The sequence below is a fragment of the Morone saxatilis genome, unplaced genomic scaffold, assembly GCF_004916995.1.
Source record: "Morone saxatilis isolate NCDOM2014 unplaced genomic scaffold, NCSU_SB_2.0 Contig10, whole genome shotgun sequence".
Lineage (NCBI taxonomy): Eukaryota > Metazoa > Chordata > Actinopteri > Moronidae > Morone > Morone saxatilis.
The window spans coordinates 7,347,992-7,358,786 of NW_023339652.1; the positions used below are offsets into that span (position 1 = coordinate 7,347,992).

At 40.2% G+C, this 10,795-nt stretch overlaps 1 protein-coding gene across 1 annotated transcript in view; it reads right to left on the reverse strand.

Moving 5' to 3' along the window:
• Positions 1–2,077: 2,077 nt before the first annotated feature.
• The window catches only part of pcloa (piccolo presynaptic cytomatrix protein a), a 59,233-nt gene continuing 50,515 nt past the window's right edge, over positions 2,078–10,795 (reverse strand). Inside the window, exons 25-27 of the mRNA XM_035679814.1 lie at positions 6,739–6,873; positions 5,385–5,530; positions 2,078–5,238 (exon numbers count right to left, since the gene is read on the reverse strand). Coding sequence (XP_035535707.1) covers positions 5,095–5,238; positions 5,385–5,530; positions 6,739–6,873 — 425 coding nt within the window. The 3' untranslated portion in view covers positions 2,078–5,094. The remainder of the gene's footprint in view (positions 5,239–5,384; positions 5,531–6,738; positions 6,874–10,795) is intronic.

The window sequence follows — 10,795 nt, forward strand, 5'->3', positions numbered from 1 at the left end:
CATGAAATTGTGATGTTATGTATAAAATATCCCTTCAGTTACATGATATTTATGTTACAATGCTGCATGAATCCATTAATAAGATGAAAAATGGATGACATCAAGACGTAGCTCAGAGAAATAAACTCTATGCTCTCAGTGAATGTTTTTCAAGCCTGCAGATCATCACGAGGCACAAGAACAATCCAAAGATACTTAATTTAAACACATGACAAACTCAGAAAATAAACAACACATGTCCAGTATTTAAAGCCGTTGGCTGCAACTCAAAGTAGCAAGTAATTCCTTTTGATCAGCATCATTTTATTTCATGAAGTACTTCATCAGCTGCTGGTGCACACTGGCTAAATTCAAATGATTCTTCAAGTGACTTGACACGATTGTAAGCCGACTCTCTGATAAATCCCTTACCACACTGCAAGCAAACACTCTACAAGCCCTGTGTTTATCTTTCAAAGCCCTCTCTATCCAATAGGGCTGCTCTTCTAAGACAAAGAGAAGGACAGGATAGTACTCAGCTGCTCATTTCTACAAACCATGAGCTTGTCTGTGAGCTGGTATCATCTCAGACTGAGTCACTTCTTTTAAAAATGGCCTTCCAAACCATTACTGCTGACCTAAATCAGAAAAAAAACACTAACCGAACCAAATGTTTTAAAAACAGTTATATATTTTACATCAAATTATTTTGTCCTATCCTACCTGGTATATCAAATGCTTATGCTTACAATTGACCAAAGAATTAATGTTGTAAACCTCATTTTAATCTGATCTGAAATTACCCTAGTTGGCAATACAAGATCTAAAGTATTATTTTCAGGAATATAAGAGGTTTTTTGCCATTGTGTGGCCCTCCACCAGCTGCCTCTCAAATGGCTTTGAAATGTTTCATCCACTCAGAGTCCACAAATCAAGACTGCCGTGTTAGGACTGCCAAGGTATGGAACGAATGACACTCAGATTTATGAGACCACTTAAAATGGTACACACAAGGAGGCGGATATGTACTCTGGCTGATTGTTTCTATGACTTGCCAGAGCAACAAAGAGGGCATCTTTCATTTGCAGAGTGAGTGAAAAGTATATTTATGCAGTTGGGAACAAGTGTCACTATTGCCATAACCTAGCTCAAGGGAAGATGGGGGGGACGGGAGACCACCAATTACTTCCAACTAAGAAAACAAACAAAAGATGTTTTGTTTTTTTTACTGAACTAAAACAGAAAAGAAATCAATGGATGGAACATCAGTGGTTTTTATGATGCATGAATGAGCTGTGGGGATGTTGTATGGTGCAGCAAACAAACCAAAAGAGTGGAATTCAGGGGAGAGAGAAGGAGTTGACTACCACCAAGACAGCAGGCAGTCAGTCCAGGTGAATTATCCACAAGGATGTGTCAAAAAGCCCACATGTCGCAGTAGGAACAGCACAGGTGTACATTATAAAATCAATGATAGTTAGCTTTAGTTTCAGGGTACTGGTGTTGTGCATGCTGGTTCACCTTTCACACCTTCTCTAGTAAAACAAGTAAAGATGTGAAATAAAATCTAAATAAGGAATAAAAGAGTAGCAGGAAATATAACCAAATTTGATCCTATAGAAGTCACATATCACCTATTTTATTAATGGAAGCATGTGGTCTTGCTTTGCAAACAAACTATGATCTAACATATGTGGGCAGAGTGGCCCTGTACACACACCAGGTGCTAATTAGAGCTCCACTCACCTTGTAGTTGGATGGAGACATGCTACGGGAAAGGGGAGCTGTCAATCAAACACAACACACCTACAAAGCCTTTAGAGGAGGTCTAATCAACCAGTAAGTGAAAACAGCTGTGTAGGAGCACCACAGCTGTGTAGGCCCAATAATAGTCTCTTAAGTCTTTGGACATTGCTCAAAATTAAAGCACATGGCACCATCTTGTGGTTATATCCTGTTACTTCACATCATTGCTGTCACATCTTAAAACCATCGATGGATCCCCACAAGAACATTAAATAAATCCCTATTATTTTCAAAATAAAACTGTATATATATATCAAAGTCCATGCACAACAACACTTCATTTGTACTGATATTTAATATTTAGACATGGGGCAACAGCCATTTTTACAGCACAATTTGCATAATTTATCAATACCTCCTGTATACAATCACAAAACCATGACAGTAGATTTTTTTTCAGTTTACTTACAAGTGAAAAACCAGACTGGTTTTACAAGCATAATCTTTGTACAGTCAGCATACATCATCAATAATTTTAATAGGTTTTCTTCATAATTTCCCCCTCTATAACATTTTGTCCTATATCTTTCTCTACCTCATTCTTTTTTTTTCTTTAATAATATCTGGACACAAAAATAGTATGAACCACCAACGAAACATGCAACATCCAGTGTGAGCACATTTAAATTCTCCTGCAACTGCTTGAGTTGTTAAGATAGACTTCTGTGTAGTTAGACTCTGGTAAACCTTTAGTGTTTGGTGTAAAGGGTTGGGTAAATCTGGGTCCCTATAGACAGACATAAGGTCCCTTCTATCCACTGTACATTGATCGAGAGAAAAACAACTTTCTTTTACTTCTAGGATCACACACCTTTTTTTGTCTGCTAAAAGACCTATTGCTCCCCAAACCCCAGTATAAAAAGCTATGTATTTACAAGGTTGGAAATAGAGAGATGGCATCTGTGTGTGTGTGTGTGTGTGTGTGTGTGTGTGAGCGTGTGTAATTCCTTGTGTGTTACGAGAGATTTCAAAGTCGATATTTTTAGACAGACAACACTTAAAAGAAGAGATATGCATTATAGCCAATGACATGCATGGACTTGGTATGAAGATGCTACACACACAAGCACATGGGTATAAAAATAAGGCAAAACAAAAAACACACACTGACCTTAAAACTACTATCATTTCAGGTATAATGTCCATTGATTACAATGTTGTCTTTTTTGGTCATTTCTCATACACATACTGGAAAAGGAAACTATTCAAAGGGGGAGTGCATAAAAAGATGTGAATCTGAATAGGAAAGCTATTTTTTCTTACCTTGGTTCTTAACTACGTGAAATTCGGGATCTATGCATGTTAATTTCCGTATGTGAGTGTGTGTTCGTGCACAAGGGCAAAAAACGTTGGTTCTCTGAGTTTCAGGCCTTCTAAACCTTGTAAACAAGCACTATAGTGTATAAAAACAAAATTTTCAACTTTTTTTTATGTACAACTGATATGTACTGTAAACAAATATAATACAACATATGAAATAGTTTCACAGGCAATAAATAAAGATTCATATAGCAATACAAAATAACATGTTAAATTAAATACAAATCACATTAAAGCAATAACCATTTCATGGAGGACATGAAAACACAGCAGTGCAAAAGAAAAATAAATATATGTTTCCCTTTCCACAAAGTATCACATTTCTGGTGAGTCAAGATCCAGTTACCACCTTTATACAGTAGATGTTGCATAGAAATCCCACAGATAGTAAGTGTAGTTTCACTGCTAAGTTTGACTGAATGCTGAATGAACACGCTGCCCTGCCTCTTGACCCCAGTACACACACACACAGCATGACCTTTCTCAAGACTTAATGGGCATAGTAGATTTATAAAGACACAACATTGAAGTGTAAGCGTTAATATCAAGACAACACACTTATGACAAAAAAGCTGGGACGAAACATCAACATGCTACTGTTATAGCATTGTCGTATCTTGGAATGGTATCGTTTGTCTTTTGTTCGCTACAATATCTCCTGATATTGTCATCGCTTTGCTTTACCTCTCTACTTCCTCCCCATTGGAGAAAACAAAATCTCTGGCTATCTCGTGTTTAGCGGGATGATGATGTCAGTTTTACATTCTAAGCAGAAAAAGTGCAAAATACCACAAAAGCGTGCATTGTTGAGTTGACTGCTCCTATGAACGAAAGCAGGACTGATGTAAGACTCTTAATGTGCTTGGATCTCACAAAGAAAAAAAAGAAAAAATACTTAAATCTCTTATGGTAAATGTATCACATTCTAAGGGGCATCATGGATAAATAAAACCTCTATACCACAATCATCAAGACTTGATTGTCTGTGATAAAGATATCTATATATCTATCTATATATGTTATAATTAATTTCCAGCTATGACACTTCACTATATACAAAGTGAACCTTGATTGGTGATTTTTTTTTGTGTGTGCAGAACATGTGGCACTGCATACCAAATAGATAGACTCATGCACACAATATATAGTGTCCAATTTGATATATATCAATATAGATCCTTTATCAAACAATAATCATCATTTGATAGAACTTAGTTTACACGTATGAAGAGAAAATATGGGGTCCAAAGTGAATGAAGTCATGCTTGCTAAGGTTTTTTCTTCTTCTCTTGAACTGGAATGCTAGGTAGGTAGTGTGTTATAAAATATACTATGCTTCCTTCACAGGATAGATTTTTAAGTACTTAAATAATTGAGGAGAAAACAAATGATAGAACTCTACGCTAATATATAAAAATAAATAAGAGATCTCCGTAGAGGAGTCTTCAATATTTCGTTCCTAAAATGCTTTGTAAATCAAGAAAACTCTGCGATCATAATAAAGCAATGAGGAAAATCTTTCATGGATAAAACATCTAAATAAATCTACAAGTGTGTCCATTCCCTGTAGAATTAAAATTTCTCTTCTGCATGGATGACTGTGTGCAAAGGTATCGTAAATAATTGTGTGCGTGTGTGTGTTGTGAATTAGAGTGTGTAATACCTGGTTGATTCCGCGCTTGACCTCTGAACTCCTCAGCCCTGCCTACACCACTGTACACTGTATGTCCTGTAAACTTGTGTTCATTCCCTGTAAACACTACGTCCTCCAGACTTCCTGCATGACACGATCGAAAGCATCTTCCAAAACTCAAGCTATCTGAGCCCTGAAACAAAGATTGAAGAAAGAGATATTTTGCCCCCTCCCATACCCAAACCACCCTTTCTCCCACCCAGCAAGAGTGGATTAGTAACAGATGTTTATCCTAAGCATCACCAGATGCCAGACACCTCTTCATGCCCTCTCAGGTTTTTAGATTGAGGTTCCTTCTATGAGTGGATCTGGGCGGTGCTGGCGAGCAGCTTGTGCCAGCTCACCACTCGCTTGCGAAGGTCGACTTTGTCCAGCCACACGTAGGCCTCCCCAATCAGGGTCTTCTTTACAAACTTGCCACCATTGGACACCAGGAACAGCTGGATTGACAAGAAATCAACAACGGAAATCAGTATGTCATATGATTGAGTTTGACTTTTCAAGCTAGCTTTATGCTAAGCTAATTGTCTCCTGGTTCTAGCTATGATCTGGCTGTGTGTGCATGTGTTAGGGACTGGGGTATTACCTGTAGAGAGTGTCCGGTGGGGTTCATACAGAAGCGGAAGGTTTCATTAAAAGATGGCTCCCGGTCATGACGACACACTCTGGTTTTCTTTTTGATGATCCTCTTCTGGGTGGCGATGTTCACCACATAGAGCTTCACATAAAGATCTGAGGACAGACACACACACACACAGATCAGTGTGATGCTGACATCATATTACTATAACGTCATTTCAACTGTTGGTCTCTTTATTTATTGTGTCATGTTTCAATTGTTTACTGTTTGCTTTTGTTTCATTGCTTTTATATGTTGTTTATCTATATATTTTACCTACTCTGTCAAATATGTGTGTATACTTTTATGTGTTTATAGTGTTCAATGACAGACTAAAACCACAGAAAACCAAACCAAACCTTTTTATATTGCCATAAAGCAAAGTGAAACACAAAGCCCTGCATACAGAATTATGCAAACACACAACCTGTTTCTCCCATATAACAGATTTATTCTAAAAACAGTTAACCATAGAGGAAAACATTTGTATACTAGAGGGCAAAAAGAGGGCTGTAACTCCAGAAAAGTTGGTGTTTGCTTGAGTCAAAACCACTTAAAATGCAGAAAATAAACTCTGAGGCTACATAGAACAACCAAAACCAACTTTAGAAATAGTCACAGATGCAAATATCCAATAATAAGGTGTCCATGCTATGAGTCACTGCTACACATTCTGTACTTTACAGCCGCTACATACTGTCAATGGAAATAAAGCGTTGTGTGCAGATCCCATCTGGAAGCAAATGGAAATCAAACACGTGGCAGGCAGCTTGGGTATTAAGATGTAAATATTACAAGAGGAGGCGAGGAGGGCAGCAATCTGTGTTTTATCAAGGAAAAAGAAGTCTGATTTTGCTGTGTACACTACAGACAGTAGTCTGTCCAGTGTTCATAATGTCTAAATAATGTATGTAGATGCCACTGGTTGGATACTACAGTAGACCTTAATGGTGTTTTTAACCTTGCACATGTACTGTATATTATTGGAGACTGGTACATATAGGCCTAATGCAGCTTCCCAAGGGAATGTTGGCTGGAAACCCCTATCACGACACCTGTGGTTCTGCATCTAGAAAAACTGGCAAGGATTATGTGGTATGTCAGATGCCAGTCTTTCTAAACAAGTGTCTGTGTGGGCCTCCCGGCTGTCAAGCATTAAGAGTGATATGCATCACATTAAACTGTCTTTTATGTGGGTAATAAACGCTTTTGAAAAATGTGTCTGGAACATAACTTTAAATGCTGCATGGTGAGACCTTCTCATAGATAATTTGTGTGTGTATGCAAGCAATGAGAAGGTGTGTGTGTTATTTTCTATTACCAGGCAGGTGGTCTGGAGTCTTGAACTTGTATGTGATGTTGCGACACTGAAGAATCTCAAGGACCAGGTGCTCACCCTCCGTCTTAATTTCCTTCTTCAGAGCAATCTTTATCTCCCCCATTACCTGGGACTTACCTGAATACACACACAAACACTAAATCAGCTAGGCACAGTGAAATACATACTACATATGGATTAGAGTTTTTTTCTCAGCTATAAACACTCAATGCCTATTCTATCAATTTGCTCCCAGTGTGGCTGTTCTCTCACTCCCTCTTTGAAATGAAGCATCTTCTGTGTGTGGCTGCCCTCTGCTGGATGTTAACTGTACTCTCATGATGAGTAATATCAAACATGGCCTGGAAGCAATCAAATTTATTTGTTTAACAAGTATGGGGAGAAGTTATGAGGAGCTCTGCCTGGCTTCTGGTTGCCTTGGAAACTGAATAGAAATGAGTTTTGAAAGCTGGGTCAACAAGACTCTGGCAAGTGGTGTAAGGGTAGCCTCTGTGTGTGTGTGTGTGTGGCAATGCGTGCATGGTGAGACCTGTCTCATAGATAATTTGTGTGTGTGATGCAGAGCAATGGAGAAGGTGTGTGGTCGTCTATTTTTCTTGATTACCCAGCAGGTGGTGCTGGAGTTTGAACTCTGTAGAGTGGTGGAATGTGCGTGACACGAAGAATGGTCTCATATAATGGACCAGGTGCTCACGCTCCGTCTTTAAGTTCGCGTGTCTTCAGACAATCTGTAGTTCCGCGCCCCCATGTACCTGGGGGCTTACCTGAATACACACACAAGACACTAAGATCAGCTAGGCACAGTGACGAAGTACACTACTAGCAGTTGATGAGACGTTAGAGTTTTTGTGGTTTTCTTCACTATAAAACACTCAAGTGCTGATTCTCTATCGGAATTTGCTTGCCCAGTGTGGCTGTTCTCTCGACTTCCCTTCTTCTGAAATGAAGCATCTGTCTGTGGTGTGGCTGCCCTGCTGCTGGCATGGTTACACTTGTACTCTCATGATGGAGTATGTCAAACGACCCTGGCCTGGAAGCAATCAAAGTTTGATGTTGTTTGGTGAGACAGAGGTTATGGGAGAAGTTGAATGAGGAGCTCTGGCCTGGCTTCTGGTTGCGCCTTTGGGCAAAACTGAAGATAGAAGATGGAGGTTTTGTTAGAAGCTGGGTTCAAGCAAGATCTCTGTGTCTCTAAGTGGTTGTAAGGGTAGCCTCTGTGTGTGCTGGTGTGTGTGTGTGTGTTGTGTGTGTGTTGTGTGTGGGTGGGTGCGGGGAAAAAGAAACGACGTGCGAAACACAACATACAGTCCAGGCAACCAAAGAGGCCGCCTCTACGACTGAGGCCATCGAGAGACAAAACAGCGTAAGGTTGTGTGTGTTACTGAGCCAGTCTGACTGGGTGCCTGCCTGCCATCGGTTGTGTGCGGCGAAAGGACTAGTGTATGCAGGATCTGCTGCAGAGCTCGGAAAGTGTGTCAGAAGGAGGTCTGCGAATCGTGGGTGCCAGTGCGGGGGATCTAAGCACAGATGAGCTCATTGATAGTGGATGTAAATAGATGAGAGTGAGAAAAAGAGACCCGTACTATACATGCAGTTAAGTGGTGTGAGTAAGAGTTGGGGTCACAATATAATGCGCGAGACAGGAGAAAGACGCGAGAGAAACTGCACTCAGCTAGACAGTCAAACAGAAATCGAGGGAGGAAAATTATACTAAATTGTCGTGGTATCTAACACATGATATCTGTAGTTGTGCCTAGACCTTGATTGTAATTTTCGACTTTGTTTATTACAGGAGCTTGTATGGGTGGTCGTTATACATAGATATAGTGTCATTCTCACTAGAGACGCTTTTCATCTCGCACTTTTGTCAAAGTCAGCTGTCATGAATTACTTTTGCCTCAAAAACTTCCACAGGAGGAAGCGCGACAAATTGATGTGAAACTAGAGTATTTAGTGAGCTTTCTTGCCAATCGCGAATGCAATAGCGGGTGGTTGAGTTGACCTTTGATGAAGAAAGAAATGTAGTTTGAACAAATGCGTTGGTAATCTGTTATGGTATAACAACTCCCAACGGGCGTCCACGTTCGACATAGTACTATAATCTGCGCTCGCCTGATCAGCTGTTGGAGAATGGATCGATTGAAATGTAACGCAAAAGACTATTTTTCACGTATTTCGTTAAATACACGTTGGCTGATGCAGATTCATGGAATAGACCATGGTGTGGGGTTACACACCAATCAACAATAGATTATGTAAGTCTACTCATATAGTGAAGAGAGACAATGTCTAAAAAGCGCCTATCAAGGAAAAAACGTATGAAAAAACGGGGATAGAGAACGATTCAGGTGTGCAATTATGAGTATATATGGTGTCAGTCTAGAACTAATTATGTGATGTGTTGAGCCACTGTTAGATTGATTGTGATGATAGAAGTAGCTTACTATAACATACATGGAGAACTAACAAGTCATAGGGTCACGTGCCTCTGTTGGTCTACGCTGTGCATAAGAATAGTAGTGTATAGTTGTTGGTGTATGTTATTTGGTTTATTTATTTGTGGGTCACTGTTTTGTCTTTGTCTGAGAGAGAGATTCTAGTAACACGGTGGTGGTCATGAGTTTCTTTGATGGTCGCCTCGCGAGTGTTTGGTGTGCGCGGCGTTATTTCATTCAGTCAATCAGAGGTCTTCGATGCAATTTGCAATATAGGCTTCCGCTTTTGATGGCAACATAAGGGATTGGTTTCTGAAGTATTAAGGGTTGATTGATGATGACATTTTAGTGCTGCGATATGTAAGACTAATGCCTTTCTGTGGCTAGTTGTTTACGTTCTTGGATCGGCAGGAGGTCGCATTTTTCTTCGCGGGTGTCTCTTTCGTGATGGTGTGGTCGGTATCTCTGCAACCTCGTCGAGCGCTACAGAATCCAGTGGAGGTGCCCCGTCAGCAGCGCGGAGCGCGCGTCGGTTTTGGAGCAGCGGCTCTTGGAGTTGGGCAGGATACGCCGCCCTACTGGGACGAAGAAGGAGAGACAGAACGAGTGGACGGAGTGCCATCTTGCCAGGCTGCCCCGAATGGTGAGTCAAGGCTTTTATCGTATAAACCCAGTTTGCACATTTTGGGTAGTGCGTGGTATAGATGGTGTAATTTTTTGGATGCGTTGGAAATGACTACTTGCACTACACCCTTGGCCGGTCCATTCAAAGCAGGAAGATTGTTGAAGACTGTTTTGGTGTAGGTGTGTTGGTGCATTTCAAGGATTTTGTTTGGGCCGCCCCTGCTGCGTCGGTGTTGGAAAATCCCAAACGGCACACGTGTGAAATCATCAATGGGGAACGACGGCTGGACCATTGGAGTTAGACACACGGTAATGTATATGTTCGTATATTTCAGAATTGGTTTGTACTTGACGGGCTTTGTAGTTATTAGAAAACGGCTTACAAGTAATGCATTTTAGCATTTTTTCAGTACAGTTTCGTTATTCAGAGCTCCCCTCAAGGAGATAGTGTTGGTAGATAATAGTTAGACGAGGTGTACGTGGTCTTACTTGTTCTTTTTTCCTGTTCTGTCTTTTGCTTTATGCGGTTTAACATGGCTCTGTTCAACTTTGAGAAACCGGTAGACGTGGTATTTGTAGTTGGTGTTAGCGTCACTGATTTACTGGCTGGTATGTATAAATGTTTGTATGCATCATTCGACATTATATCGTAGACCTGTGTAATAATTATTTGTTCCAGGTTACTTTCATGATCTATCCATGATGATTTTTCCTAATTTCCCTTCTTTCTCCTGTGAAGTATTTGGAGCGCAAGTTTAATATGACGTAATGCCAAATAGATGGTAACTTGAAGCCCTTGAATACAGCTCACAGCTAGAACATCAATTTCAATTATTCTCTAACCACATTAATGTTTTTTTATTTTTTCTGATCTATCTGCTGCTCGTGTCTCTTTCAGTCGTTTGTGTCAATGTGTCTCTTTCGTCTGGGTCATAAACCGCAGCACACAACACACACACAACACAACACACACACACATC